Source organism: Arachis ipaensis, chromosome B10, assembly GCF_000816755.2.
Source record: "Arachis ipaensis cultivar K30076 chromosome B10, Araip1.1, whole genome shotgun sequence".
Lineage (NCBI taxonomy): Eukaryota > Viridiplantae > Streptophyta > Magnoliopsida > Fabales > Fabaceae > Arachis > Arachis ipaensis.
Window position 1 is genome coordinate 36,062,568 of NC_029794.2, and position 15,458 is coordinate 36,078,025.

General features: G+C 32.9%; 3 protein-coding genes across 19 annotated transcripts; 1 reads left to right on the forward strand and 2 right to left on the reverse strand.

The window, feature by feature from the left end:
* On the forward strand, positions 568-5,482 carry LOC107623620 (ABC transporter B family member 28-like). 8 transcript variants are annotated; one of them, XR_002355831.1, is made up of 13 exons: positions 568-1,180; positions 1,371-1,406; positions 1,761-1,835; positions 2,123-2,200; positions 2,444-2,539; positions 2,723-2,811; positions 2,914-3,048; positions 3,484-3,525; positions 4,311-4,400; positions 4,638-4,738; positions 4,843-4,917; positions 5,034-5,096; positions 5,180-5,472. XR_002355831.1 is itself a non-coding variant. In XM_016325951.2 (13 exons), exons 6-13 carry the CDS (start codon positions 2,710-2,712, stop codon positions 5,408-5,410), a joined length of 810 nt encoding a protein of 269 aa, XP_016181437.1. In that variant the 5' UTR covers positions 572-1,180; positions 1,371-1,406; positions 1,761-1,835; positions 2,123-2,200; positions 2,444-2,539; positions 2,622-2,709; the 3' UTR covers positions 5,411-5,482. The 8 variants fall into 8 exon arrangements, 6 of the variants coding, with proteins under 6 accessions (XP_016181437.1, XP_020969380.1, XP_020969383.1 ...); XM_016325951.2 differs by having other exon boundaries at positions 572-1,180; positions 2,622-2,811; positions 3,484-3,520; positions 4,843-4,893; positions 5,180-5,482; XM_021113721.1 differs by having other exon boundaries at positions 572-1,123; positions 2,622-2,811; positions 3,484-3,520; positions 4,843-4,893; positions 5,180-5,482.
* LOC107623772 (polyamine-modulated factor 1-binding protein 1-like) lies at positions 6,242-10,847 on the reverse strand. 10 transcript variants are annotated; one of them, XR_002355834.1, is made up of 8 exons: positions 10,308-10,623; positions 10,003-10,128; positions 9,576-9,826; positions 8,400-9,328; positions 7,687-7,782; positions 7,338-7,543; positions 7,056-7,241; positions 6,242-6,449 (listed from the first exon to the last, which is right to left on the reverse strand). XR_002355834.1 is itself a non-coding variant. In XM_016326142.2 (4 exons), exons 1-4 carry the CDS (start codon positions 10,402-10,404, stop codon positions 8,983-8,985), a joined length of 651 nt encoding a protein of 216 aa, XP_016181628.1. In that variant the 5' UTR covers positions 10,405-10,624; the 3' UTR covers positions 8,245-8,982. The 10 variants fall into 10 exon arrangements, 2 of the variants coding, with proteins under 2 accessions (XP_016181628.1, XP_016181629.1); XR_001616616.2 differs by having other exon boundaries at positions 7,056-7,145; positions 10,003-10,624; XR_001616614.2 differs by having other exon boundaries at positions 7,679-7,782; positions 10,003-10,624.
* LOC107624421 (probable 2-oxoglutarate-dependent dioxygenase ANS) lies at positions 11,627-14,663 on the reverse strand. The gene is made up of 3 exons (XM_016326915.2): positions 14,108-14,663; positions 12,556-12,883; positions 11,627-12,069 (listed from the first exon to the last, which is right to left on the reverse strand). The coding sequence occupies exons 1-3, from the start codon at positions 14,602-14,604 to the stop codon at positions 11,809-11,811; spliced, it is 1,086 nt and encodes a 361-aa protein (XP_016182401.1). The 5' UTR covers positions 14,605-14,663; the 3' UTR covers positions 11,627-11,808.

Below are 15,458 nucleotides of genomic sequence, written 5' to 3' on the forward strand. Positions count from 1 at the left end.
ATAATTTACACACATGTTTTATGCCAAATAAATTATTAACGTTGTTTAAATAATTAATAGTTAATTCAGACCAAAAAAATGAAGTCAGTAATTTTATTATAGATGACTATATAATTGTCCGAACTCTAATTAAATTAATATTAATTATTATGATAATTAAATTCTTACAATAACCCTGAAACATATCATAAAAGATAACATACCCCTTATTTGAGAGAGCGAGGTTGACTAAAATTTACCTATTTTATATTGATATACTACTAGAAAATTAATTATTACAGACGGATATTTCTAACGGATTTTATCCCACGGAAATACAGACGGAATTTCAGAAGAACTTTTTATCGGAAAACAAAAAAATGAATTAGCATAAATTACAGACGGAAAACAAAATCTGTTGATAATTTTGTCGGCAAAATTATTTTTTTTTCGTAGAAAATGGTTACAGACGGAAAATCCGTTTGTAATTAAATAGTCAAAACACTGCATTTTATTAAATTATTACAGATGGAAAATCCATCTGTAATTTAAATTTTCCGTCGGAAATATTAAAATAAAGTTCGGCGTTACCAACTCCTCCTCATTTCACATATTCTTCCCCGTGCTTCCACACCCTCTCCTCCAAATGCTCGATCGGCGGCGCTTCTCAGCCTTGCACCGTCGTTGCACTTGCGCCGCCGCCGCACCGAATCTCCATTGCACTGAACTTCCATCGCCCCGTCACACCCCTTCCCGGCTCTTCTATGTGTGTTGCCCGCGTCGTTCCCTTTCGAACCCTAATTTGCATTTCTTCGCCACGGTCTTCGTCGCCTTCGTCAACCTTTGCGATTTTATAAAACTACAGCACCGATCGCTCATTCAGCGGCACTAACCATAACCAATGGCGTCCGCCGAGCAGCCATTGAAGAAGCGAAAGCACGACACTCTCCCGGAATCCTCACTGCCACACCAACGCCGCTAGCACCGCTGCCACAATCTCCTCAAACCCTAGCTCGTCCGCCTACTCCTCCTCCTCCGCCTCTGTCACAGGATGAGGTCGTCACCAAGCAGAGGAACAAAGATGAGGTTCGAACCATGTTTGAGAGCTACCGTCGCATCAAGCTCTTCTTGTCAAAGAAGGAAGGTAATTTCATCCATGACCTTGAATAGAGCTTCTTCGCTCTCGTCAATGCTTGCAGAGGTAAACACCACTAAACAACACTTCATAGTTCATTCTTTATCTTTTTGGAGGGTATAAATTTGAAATCAATGTTAATGAATTTGAGTTTGTTTATACCATTCAGACCCTAATGTACCATTCTTCTCTTCCTCATAATATAGCGTTTTCTCATATCTTTCTAATTCATTATTGCTTGCATCACCATTTGCAGGTCTGTGAACTGGACTTGATATTCAACTTCCATAAGGTTTGTCCCCACAACTCCATGTCATGATTTATGCTAATAAACAAATAAATTATAATAATAATTAGTTATTTCCATTGATCCTTCAAGGTGGCCACCTGAACAAAAAATGCTATGTTTCCCTAATTTCCTTAATAAAATACTATTTTGTGTTTTCAATGCTTGGTTCATTTGCCATAACTAAATAATCTTATAAGAGTGGATGCTTTATTTGAATTTTGATCTGAGCTATCATTTTCTATGTATAATATTGTCCGAAAATTATTCCCAACTATTAGATAATTGAACAAAGTTAGTGGAATTTTGGCATCCACATCTTCTTTGATGACATGGAGTTTATGATACTCTTCTTTCCAGGGATCAAACAATTTTATTGCAAGCTTGCCAGAAGATTTAGCAAATTGTTCCAAATTGTCCAAGCTAGATATGGAGGTAGGCACTAGTATAAAAAATTTGGTGTATTAAATGACAACAAAAATTTTGAGAGGTTAAGGTTTTATTAACCAGTGCCTTCATTATAACCTCTTTTTTGTCTCCAAGGAAACAAGTTAACAAAGATATCTAAAAATCTCTTTTCATCATGGACCATGCTTACTGAATTCAATGCATATAGGGATTTTCTTCTCTAAATACACACATATGCTGCTTTGCTTTCAATTTATTATTTCTATTCCTACATGTCAACTCACCAATTTTTTCCATTCTTATCACTACTGCAGCAAAAAACTTGTTGAATGGCATACCAGACAGCATTAGAGGCCTTTCACATCTAATTCGTCTTGATCTCCACCAGAACAGTGAGCTCTTTGATGTTATTCACATATTCTTAGAAGTTAAATAGATTAATATGGAATTAGAATGCTTACATTGGTGCCTAGCTAGAACATTCGGAACCAGTATAAGCAGAAATTGAGAGAATAGTTAGATACTCTGGCATATTTGATCAAAGAATGGTAAACCTGTGACAAATTTCTGAGAGTTTATGATAGATCTTTAGGCTAATTATTAATCACATTGCTGTTTTTATTTTGAAATTTTAGATGCAGACTCAAGCATGCCACCAAGTGATGGATGAAGCAGAAAAGGAGTACAAGAAGTTTTCCGAACGGATCACTGAAAGCCGTGAGGCAATGAAGGTTTTCACCTCTTTGACTAACATTATTTGATCTGTGATTTGGAAAAAAAACTATTAAGAATCGTAACGAGGTCTATGTACAGGCATCTTATGATGAGTTCATGGCAGAGGCACAAGCCAGTGCATCTCGTGTTATTATCTTGTGTAAACTGACCTACAATTCTTATCTGAATGTTATTTGAAGCTTGGCATAGTAAAATACTTCTACTTATTGAAGCTGTAAAGTCCTTGCTAGAGGAACCGAGTTTAGGTGTTCGAAAAGCACTTTCTGAGGTAATCCATTATGAACCATGTTCATGTAATTTACTTCTGAACTAACAGTTTCTTACCCTTCACTTTCTTTTGGTTTTTCCTGTCTTCCTTCTTTTCTTGTAGTTAATTGTTGTTATGGCTTCACATTGTTACTTGGTTGGTTCATCTGGAGAGTTGTTCATTGAGTATCTTGTACGGCACTGTGCTTTAACTGACAATAATCGCGGTGATCTTGACATCCTGAATAAGAGAGTGGAGGTAAAATTTCTCCCTAATCCTTGCTTCTCAATAAACAAGAATTGCACTTAGCTTTTCTTTACCAACTTCACATGGATAACATACCAGAAACATAACAAAGGGGTGTACTTCCCATGCATCTTTATTAGTTCTTTAGTCTTTACCTTTTTTTTGGTCGGTATTTAATTTGGTAATAAAGAAGAAATTGTATATTGTGATTTAATAAAATCGCTCATGCACTATATCTTACTCTGTTTAAATAAAAAATCCCATAATTACATGAAAATGATTGAAAGGTATATGACATAGAGAGAGCATAACAGAAGGTATTAAAGAATTCAAGTATGAAGACTTGAAAGTCTTAATAGATTGAAAATAAGGTATATTAATTTATAATTTATTCTATTTAGTGATAATAACAAATTATATTATATATATTTATATATATATTGGCAGGTGAAGGAGAAAGAACAAGTCCAACTAAACAACTTGAGTTAGGTGACTCAGAATTGATTTGGCCACACTTTTCTTAATCTTTTGAAAAAGAAAATTTGGCACTTTTTTGTTTTTGTACACAAGTGTTGGTGGCCGCCATAAGAGGGGGGTCCATGAACGAAAGCTTCTTCAAAATAGAAGCCCAAGGTTGAACTTAAAATAATAAAATAATGTCAGAAATATGACGTGGATGTTGACAATAATTTGGACTTTTGGGTCCAATCCAATAAGATAGAAAAAAGACATTTAATTTAATATTAAAAAAATTAAATATTATTTCCACATTTCTGTGATTTAAATTGTATATTGTTGTTGTTATTATGATTTGTGAGCTGAACTTGTGGGTGAGTTAGTTTATTTGAGGGATCACAGGATTCACTTTAACATGTGGACACTGGTGGCAGATTGATAGATAATTTTATGTCAAATTGAAAATGATGACCGAGTAATACTACTTGTTAATTTTAAAGCTTAGGTTCATGCCTCTTTTTTCTCAGTGGAGAGTTTACTCTATTGTTGGATAAAGTATGATATGCTTTATCTGATTTGAATTAAAAGATATTAAAATATAGTGTTTATTGTGAAGTCTTCCCTAGTAATTACTTTGATTTCGATATTAAAGGCCTACTGCATAGTCGATCTTAAAGAGCTTTCCTCTTTTTTCCTCCTGGTTTAAAAAATAAAGAGAAAGAAAGAGTTTTGTTTTTTTAAAGATAACACTGAAGATGATTTTGATATCAATACCAAGAAAGTGCCACTTCTTCTCATGTTTTCATCTAAAAAATCAGAGTTGCATGTTTTGATATCAATACCAAGAAAGTGCCAAAGGTGGAGTTGCATGCTCATCTCAATGAATCCGTTAGAGACTCCACACTCCTGTATGTATATCCGTATCTCTATCTTCTGATCTTCATCATCCTTTTATTCTTTTTTTAATTATTATCTAAGAGTATTGTGATTTATTAATATTAAGTGTGGGCATATTCAACCTGTTTCTTTGTTCTTGTAGCTTGAATTAGAAATACATTAATATAAAAGTATCATATATAAAAATTTTGAGTCGTGTTGCTTGTCAATTTGTGTTTTCTTCTGCTGATTCTTTTAGTTCTCTGAAGCTGTCTACAAGAGATCAACATTTCCTGTTTTCAAAACACATGGGTTGGCCCAGGCATCAATAGCTGATTGTGTATCAGAAACATTTTCTGCTATTCGAACAGTGAGTTCTCCATGGTTTATACTTCAAATTTATAGTAACTTTGTGCATTGTAAAGTCTTGTATTTGTATTAGACAGTTGATAACAGTAAAATAAATTATTACAGGTAAGATCTTTTGGTGGTGAAAAGCGGCAGATGTTTACATTTGCTAAACAGGCAAGATTATTCAAGAACGAATAGGTTTTTGTTGTGAAAGGCTTGACACCTCTAATTATTATTTCTCTCTCACTGTTTCTTTTGCAACAAGTTCAACCATTAAAATAATATTTTTAAGTTGCTTTAGTTTCTGTTCTCAGGGTGAGCTCTCTGTCGGAGCTATGGCATCTTTTATTGGATATACTTTCACTTTAACATTTGCCGTAAGGAAATTAAGTTGTGACTTGTTATTTATTTCATCTTATCTCTTGATCTTTACTTGACTTTCTGATATTATATCATTTAGGTTCAAGGACTGGTTAATACCTTTGGGGGTCTCCGAGGAGCTTTTGCGGCCGTTGACAGGATCAACTCTGTTTTATCTCGAGTTCAAGTTGATGATTCTCTTGCCTATGGCTTAGAAAGAGAACTAAGGCAACAAAAAGCAGTGGATGATGAGAAATATAAATTATTCTTCTCTAATAGTTCAACTGAGAAAAACCAAAATTCATTACATCTCGGCACTAAAAACATCTAGCAATTTGTTTAGCTTGGCTTGGCTTGGCAAATATACACGCTAAGAGATTTCTTATTCCATAAGATTTGATTACATGCTCTTTTAACACTACAAAAATAATCACTTTTAGCGGCCATTTATTTTGCTTTTAGCGGCAACAAAAATAGCCGCTAATACATTTACCGGCAATTAGACATTAGCCGTCTTATGCTTCGCCGCTAAAAGGTTTTAGCGGCAATTATAACATTTGCCGGTAAAAACCTTTTTAATGGCCGCAAAAAGTATATAAGTTTTAGCGGCCATTTTTTTGGCAATTTATATGGCCCCTAAAAGTAATTCTAATATTGCAATGTTATTCACTTTTAGTGGCAATTACTATTGCCGCCAAAACCCATTTTACCGACAATTTATATGGCCACTAAAAATAATTCTAAAATTATGTTATTCACTTTTAGTTGCCATTACTATTGCCGCTAAAATCTTAAAAATTTTTTAATTATACTCACTCTTTTAGAAATAACAACCTATCCTTTTTCTAAAATTTCAAATTTTTACCAACAATTATTATTATTGTACATAATATAAATATACTAAAATTAATTATTACAAAATAAAATATTTTATTAAATTCAAAATATTTATACAAAACTTTCTCTTGAAAAGTAATAAAACATAATACAAATTTAAACAACACAAATACTACAAGAAAAAGAGGATTTAAGAGTAAATCTACATTATATACACAAATTGCTGAGGCATGTAGGAATTGGAAGTCTTAGCCACAATCTCTTCATTCCCTTTACAGGGTCTGTCAGAACCAACTCAGCCCCGAAAGCCAACAGAGTGATTCTCCTTTCGAGACTCATTGAAGCAGGCATTGTAATTTTGACCTTGTAACCCTTGGCTACGGCCATGAAAGCTAATCCGATGCTAGTATAGTGATTCTCCTTTCGAGACTCATTGAAGCAGGCATTGTAATTTTGACCTTGTAACCCTTGGCTACGGCCATGAAAGCTAATCCGATGCTAGTATTTCTACTTGTTGGTTCAATCAGAACACTCTTCAGCAAAATATGACAAGAGCCACATGCAGATAAGAAACAAATCAGATTATACATCTAAATAACCAATACTATCTTTCATCAATCCACATCCTATCCTAGCTAGTTCTGCATCTCAGTTTTAACAGAAAGTAATAAACAGTAACACCATTCAATCAAAGCTAAAATCACTTCCAAGCTTGAACAAATATCTTTATGTTATGAAAGCTTTTCACAGAACATGTATTTGAATTTGGGCTTACGTATATAGTTTGTTCCCTCATGATAACTGTATACGTCAGAATTAAAGTGATGGCAGTGGAAAAAAGAAAGTAATAAAATAATGCTCAGAAAAACTTTAGCAATCCCTTCTCCCTGCCCGACCCTTATTCATTGCACTCCCTGTAGCCAGATAAACCTATACAAGTTAGCTATAAGAACTTGCTTTTTACAACCTAAAATTGTTGAAAAATGAGTGTATATTATTATAAAAACTATGCAGATTAAAATATATGTGTAAATAAAGAACTACTTAGCGTTTGAAAACTTTAATTTATACATATAAAAAATTTAAAGAATCCTAAAAAATATATAAAGCATACAACTAATAATATATGCCTTCATTACCATTATTATTGGACCAAGTGAAGCTTGAGGGACGATATCAGCTTGTGAGAAAGCTGGAATTTGAAGAAAAGGATGTCACAGCCTTAACTCCTACGGAAAATTGGTAAGAGATTTGACAATATCAAGATTTGACAATAGTAAAGTAGATTCAATGAGCTCCATAGCACGTGATTTTGTAGTCTCAATCTGGTAATATCCCACAGCATACCAATAGCAAATCAATTAAGAGGGAAACAAATTGTCATGATTAAAAAAATTATGAACTTAAAACATACTAATTACCAAAGAAGAAGTTTGTCTCCTCCAAGAAAGGCTCTCAGTTTCCATATCCATTGCAAAATCATTTACACTATTGACAATTGCAGCTAAGTCCTGCTTGGCATATCGGCAATCTTGTGTCACAAGTCAGCGCATGGTACGAATTCCTCTGTGAGACGTTGTTGCCTCTGAAGAATCACATTAGTTCCAAGCGTATCAACAATTGTCATCTGTTTTAAAAAAGAATGTAAAAGAATTACTCAGAGCACATACAATTGGATAAATATATTATGCAAGTCTATAATATAAAAATTGTGATATTCGTACAGGACAAGGAAGAAATAGAACAGAATCAAGAAATTAACCGAATTACTTCTTTCTCATTAGTAGTTGGAACAACTCCCTCTTTCAGGTATCTTTCCCCAAGAAGTGCATTAATCACCGTTGATTTACCGGAGTTGAATTTACCCTGAAATATATGAGAGAAAAGGTACAATACCATGTCAAATAACTAATAGCATTCTGTAGGATTTGATTTCTATGTCTATCTGAAAAATCCATATAAAAGCTAGAAGAAACACGTCACTCAACTAACCAAAAGCATTTTGCATTGTTCTATTTATAGTCAAAGCTCCAAATCAAATGAAGCAAAGCAAACGTGTTTGAAGTCTGCATAACTATTTTATTTCAAGTTTTGTTCATTTTAACTTCAATTACATAATAAACTAGTTAGCTATAGTAATAATAAACTTTCCTATTCAATTCAATCCTATATGCTACCTTTATATCTCTTACCTATTATTAGGATAAGAAACAATGATTTGCTTTTAAGAATTAAAATAAAAGTACAAAAGAATTATTACACACAGCAGTAGAGGATTGATTGAACATATAAATTAGGAATATATGTAACACCTTATTCTTTCTCGTAATAAGCTTTTACATTTTCATGACTCAAACTATATTGCAAGACAAATATTAAGTTTACAAACAAATGAATAAGAATTTCATGATTACACAAACCCTAAAATTGAAACTTAACATACACTAAGATAGAGACTCAAAGGAATAAGCATAAAGGTTTACCTTGATTTCCTTAGATGGATGAAGCATTTCGTCGAACAGGTCAGATGCATAAAGACACAAATGCAAAAGTTCAACCAAAATACAATCTCAATAGACAATTTTTGGGCCAACAATTCTGACTCCTCCTTCTTCTCCAAGACTGAACCGAGCTCCTGCTTTGCAGCCTCCAACTGCTTCATGGCGTGGCCAAGCTCCGCTTCTAGCTGCTGTTGGTTTGACACCAGCTCAATAAAGACAGTTTTGTGCTTCCTGAGATCAGAGGAGTGTTCCTGAGCTTCAAGCTTAACAGATTCTCTCAATTCTTCTGCTTCCCTTTCAGCCTTTGCAAGATTTTCCTCCAACTCCTTCCTCTTCTGCTCCCCTTCTTGAATTACTTTGTCCCTGGACTCCAGCAAATCCTCTATTTCCTTCAATTTTTGGCTCATTTCAGAGACAGCCTCATCCTTTTTCTTTTCAAACACTCTCAGCTCATTCATCAGAGCCCCAATGTGCTGCCGAAGTTTTCGCCTTTCATGCAACCAACTATGCTCCTGTGTAGCAAAGATCCCCACAACTTTCTCATTGGCCTTTGCATCCTCATGCCTCATCTTCTTGAGATTCTTAATCTCCCTCTCAGCATTCCTGAGCTTGAAGACCTATATTCTTCTCCATCCGGAACCCCTTTCTGAACCTTCCACACAATCAACCCAAGCAGTTGTGCACTCCCTTGGAGTATGCTGTCACGGATTTCACTCCATTTTTCAACCTCAACATGTGATTTTGTGAGTGCTTGGAGTGCAAAAAACACACAAGAAACACCAAAATACATAGGATACATAGTATCAGTGTCACTCTTCTTGTCATACCCAAATCTATTATCCAAGACAGAGAATCCCTTATCCTCTGCCATTACTATAATGGGGTTTTGGTTCTCCTTTGCCTCTCTACAACTATGAAAAGAAAAAAAACCAATAAGAAAACAACTATAATTAATGAAACTGAGTCCTACATTACATTAAAACTCACATGATTTTTGGCCATAGATAGATCCCAATTGATTCAATAATGATAGACATATTTGACAGTACAATAATTGAGTTTAAAACAGTAGATGCCTAATGAAAATGTTGGGAGACATTAGTGTGTGTCTAAAGCAATAGTTTCCTTAACATAGGATTCAAGAATGATCTTACTTACATATTTTTCTCCCCTTCTGAAACTGCAACTAGGCCTGGAAAAAGTACTTGACTGGATCAGTTAAGTCCACAAGTCACACCAAACAGCAAAACTCATGTATATTTCATCTGGACTTTGCATGATTCAATTAATGGTGCACTTTTTTGGAGGGTTAAATTGACTCTGATCATCAATCTTGACTTAATAAGAAGGGAAAGGTGTCACATGTTGTCACTTCACTCTTCTTTAAATCCTCATTATTCTGTTCTCCACTTTCATTTACAAAAATAATTATAATTATTTATATTAATTAAAATTTTTTGGAGAACATCTAAAAAACAGAGCAAGAATGAAATTCAAAACTGATAACAAACAAAACAGCAACCAATAGAGGAGGAGATTATAGATTAACAGAATGCAAGAAACAAGGCTGGAATTTTTCCACTACCAAAGTGAATATCCCCTGCCTTAATATGTTCTTTTGCCTGAAGGACTGCCTCCTTGTATGTTTCAGGTGCCATGGTTGACATCTTTAAAGGAGGACCGAAATGGTGAGTATGCAAATTCACTGAGCCTAAAGCCAGCCTCACACTAGCAAATCCAAATTTCAAATTAATTTCTCCTGGAGCATAAAAATTGGTGCATGATGATATGCAAGAATGTATTAGTTAGCATGAATCACATAAACCCTAGAAAATGAGAATTTCTCAAATAAGGAACCACAATTGAATAAGAGATCGATGAAAAGGTTACTGAGGTGCGAACTGAAACTAGAGATCATAATGTATGACAGAGGCGGTGATAGAAACCACCACATAAGGCTACAAGCCATCGACAGAGACTGTGACATGAACTAGCGACAACCAACGCAGATTGAGGATGAGGTGGTAGCCAAGAATGTTACTTGAGTCGTTCGGTGTAGAACTTGGTGTGAGGAAGAGGAGGAGATGGCAGCGACGGCGAAATGAAGAGGTTGCAATAGCAAAGTGAGGTGATGGAGGCACTGATACAGTAAAGAGGGATGAAATGTGAGAAATGAGAAAATGGCTTCAACGGTGAAAGTGATATTATTTATAATTAAAATAATTAAAAAAGGATTGAAAGAAGAAGAACTACCGGCAAAGTTAATAATTAGTTAGTGGCCATTCATGTAATTGCCGCTACAAATGAAGTATTAAAGGCAGTTATTTATTTGCCGGGAAAAAAGTCATTTAACAAGAGAAATTATAGCTATATTAATATGGCCGCTAAATATTTGTCGGTAAAGATTAAATTTTTTGTAGTGTAATTAAATATTTATTTGTGATGAATTATAGTTGATGTATCAACACACTTTGATGTATGGTTGTTACTTAATATTATAGTTGATGTATTAATACACTTTGTTTATGTTTTGAATTATATTAACTTGCTTGTTTATAGTACTTTTCTTTTAGTTTGATAATACGATGAATTTGTTTATTTTTTGAAATATTATAAATATTCAAATACAAAATAGATAAAAAAAATTGTATTTATTAAATTTATATTTATTTTGTATAAAAACAGGTTTATTTTTGTAATAGGAAAAAAATTATTTTACCTTACCGATAGATTTACAGACGGATTTTCTGTCTGTAATCAGAGTGTAAGATGGTTTTCCAAGATTCAAATTACAGACGGAAAATCTATTGAAAAATCCATCTGTAATTAATTCGTCTGTAATTACAGACGATAAATCCGTTGAAAAATTTACAGACGGAAAATCCGTCTGTAATTACAGACGAAAAATCCGTCAGAAAGTTCGTCGCCTTTGGGAAATGGATAGAAAATTTACAGAGGGAAAATCCGTCGGTAACTTGTAAAAATCCGTTTGTAATTTTTCGACGGAAAAAAATCTATCGGTAAATAATTTCCGACGGGGCTTTTACAGAGGGACAAATCCGTCGGTAATTTCGTCAGTAACCAAAAATTCGTCTGTAATAAAGACTAAATCCGTCTATAAATCTGTCTGTATTAATCCATTTTCTAGTTGTGATACTTGTGTTATATTTTTATTTATATATGCTCCCTTCTTTAATCACCCATACTTATTACCCTTCTAACAGATTCTATACCTTTAAACTTTTTTTAATTTCATTATTTATAGGCTAACAACACCAAATGTGCATCAAATTACAACACTTCCATCTCTTATCCTTTGGTATTTTTACTCAGCACCTGTATATGCTTCTACTACTATATTGTTGTAGTGAAATATGAAGTTGAGACTAAGTTATTGGGACAACTTGAAGTGATAAATTTGGAGATTTTCAACACTGGACTTAGTAAAATTACTTCTCATTCTTGCAATGCGGAACTTGCCCCAGTTGATTGCTTTATACTTTGGAGGGTTCTTGTCGTTTATCAACTCTTGTAGAGGTTCCACATCAGTGTACAATGCTGGCTTCAAGAAGAATGGAATGGAAAACCTGTCTCTCTCTGAGTTTACCATCACCCTGTGCTCTACGCTTTCATATGCATCATTGCTCCAAACCTGTATGCACCAAATAAAGTCATTTTAATTTGTCCTCGCCATTGTCTTCACATTAAAGCATTATTCCAAACACCAAAGAAAGCCAAGGTTCTCAAAACTCATTCGATCGAATAGCTAGAGTTAGAAGTTTAAAGGTTTAACCAAAATTCAATCTAAATCGAATCGGATATAATAAAATAATATATTTATATATAAAATGTATATTTTTTTAAAAAAATTGATTTTTTATTATTATTTTAAACTAATTAATTACAAAAATTATATCAATAACCATCTTTTAAAACATTTTTTTGTTTTTATCTTATTTTCCGCCGAACAATTTTACTTTGAATCGAACTGATCTGGTTGTCAATTTCCAGTTAACTGGGTCAATCGGTCGGTTCGATCCAATTCTCTCCACAATTATATTATGGAGAATATTGTCAATGGGTAGGGCAAGTAACAAGTCTAGAGGAGATTTGTAATGAACAAGACTAGCATTGGTACCTGAATCATGTCACCAACATTGATGATGAAAGAATTGGAAATGGGTTTGACTGTGATCCACTCTCCATCAGATTTTCGTCTAACTTGAAGACCACCAACATCATCTTGATTAAGCACAGTTAACACTCCAGTGTCTTTGTGGCGCCCAAGACCAAGTGCCAAATGAGGGTAAGGGCAAGGTGGATAATGATTCAGTCTGATATTACTTGTGTTGTGTTTGAAGAAGCCACGGAACCTATTTGGTGCTAACCCTAAGCTCAGTGCAATCAGTTCCATCAGCTTATAGGCTAGTTTCTCCACTTCTTCTGCATAGTCTTCGCATGCTTCTCTGGTAAGTGTCTCACAGAGTTGTTAAACAATGCCAATGTGAAAATCAAGTATGAGAAATGATTTGTTCAATTATAATTTCTTTTAGATATTTTCTTAATTACTATGACAGATAAAAATTGATCCCATTAATTTTAGGATATTGATTGCATCACTGAAATATAATTTTACTTTATAATTTAGCATTTTAATTTATATTGCTCTCTCTATTTTAAATAGTTTTTTAAAGTTTTTTATACATTAAAAAATTAATGTACCTAGACCTATTTTATATCTAAGTACAATGGCATTTTAACGTATCAATAAAAAAAGTGAGTGTTATTTTAAAACAAAAAGAGCATTATTGGCTACAATAGATAATGTTTCTTTCATTTAATTCTAATCTTATCGTGGATTGATCACAATTAAGGCTCTTCAACCTGACCAATAAAAAGTATATTTAGTGTGAAAAAGTATATGGTACCAACATATTATCTGTTAATTTATTATCAACAATAATTAATTATTATATTTTAAACACATATATAAAGAGAGATCCACAAAGACATTTTTATCAAACACAATTATAAATAAGAGTTGGCAGAAGTTGATAGAAATATTGTTGGTAATGTAGCGGAACCGATTTAGTGTACATGAATGTGTTAAAATCAATGATCCCAAATTTTTATAAATAATTATATAGTTAACACCATTTTCAAAATCTTTTTTGAATTTACGTGAATATTAATAGGAATTTGTTTTTCTGTATATTTGTTTTATGTTACTTTTTTTTTACCATAAAAGCTACAATGTCATAAAATAACTTATCCAAGAGTTTAAACAAACAAAAACAGAATAGGTACATGAAAATATATATGAAACTCAAACTTTTTGCTCTATTTATGTATAAAAATATGAGAAAATATTTAGTTTGGTCTTGACATTCGAGTTTTAATTTTTTTCTTGAAGTTTCAATTATTTCAATTTAGTCCCTAAACTTTTCAATTGACTCTATGACAAAAATCACTACAAAGACTAACGTGATTAAAATTTAAAAAATTTAGGTTCTAAATTGAAGCGATTAAAATTTCAAAGACTGATTTAAGACTCAGAATGTAACTTCATAGAACAAACTGAGTATTTTTGCCTACCCTGCACCAACTAAAAAGATCATCTAAATACACTCCTAAACTCAAATTTCAGATAAATCAGATAGCATAGAAGAATAAAAGAGTATATAGGTTACCTAAAGTGAGGAGGATTGAGAGGCCAACGATTATCCCAATGAAACTGAATATTTATGTCATCATGGTGATGATCATGAGATGGTGGAATGAAAGTAGGTTGTTGAACATTGAAATCATAAATCTCCTTCCAATCCCTAACGTTCTTGGTATGCTCTGCTTCAAAGTAACCAAGCACGTTCCTATCATCCCTTCTAACCTTCAGCTTCTCCTCCAAACTAAGACCAAAGAACTTCTTCGCAGCATCTTCAATCCTCTGCCTCTTCTCTAAAGGCACCTTGTGATTGATCACCTGAAAGAAACCCCATTCTTTGCATGCTCTCCCTATTTCTTCAATAATATTCGAAACTGGTGATGGTGATGGCAATCTTGTGGCTTCTTCATCATCTTGGTAGTTTATGGGAGACAGATCAATTAAAGGGATTCCTTCGGCTGTGGTTATTGAAGCTTTTGGTCTGTGTTCTGCTGCTTGCACAAAAATTGGGTCTACCTCTACCATCTTTTATGATCTTTAATTTTCCTCTGCTTGATCCAAAGATACAAGAGAAACCACATTTTATATGAAAGCTTTGATAGGTGTATTTACTTTTTCAACCATATTATAGCAGTAAATTAAAATTAATTATCATAGTAAAATATATTAAAAAATAAATTAAATTATACATATATTTATATATAGGACTATGCTATGTGTACACTAAAATTAGTCACCAAAATCAGCTATCAGTATGAAATACATACTAGAATACAAATACACGTTAAAAAAAATTAAATCACACATGTATTTATACAAAAATACATTGGTGACTGATTTTAGTTACTGATTTTGGTGTACGAATAATATTTTTGTTATATATAAATACATAGTAATTGATTTTAGCGACTAATTTTAGTATGCAAATAATATTTTAGTTACTATGTAGCACTCATTTTGCACTTAAATAATTGTTTCAATTTAAAATATAAAGGGTAAAGTATACTTTTGTCTCTGAAGTTTGTCAAAAGTTTCAAAAATATCCTTAAATTTTATTTTGTTTCAATTTTGTCCTAGAAGTTTTCGATTTGCATCAAATATATCACCGACAGCTAAATTTTCAAAAAATTTAATACCAATCTAACAATAATGCATGAAAATTATGCTTGATTTGCTTGTGTTGAGAGATTATTTTTATGAAATTGTTGTTGAATCAGTCTTAAATTTTTTGAAAAATTAGCCATCAGGGATATATTTGATGCAAATTATAAATATTTTGAATAAAATTGAAACAAAAAAAAATTAAGAGTATTTTTAAATTTTTTATCAAACTTTAGGAACAAAAAATATATTTTATCCAAATATAAAATATTAAATGT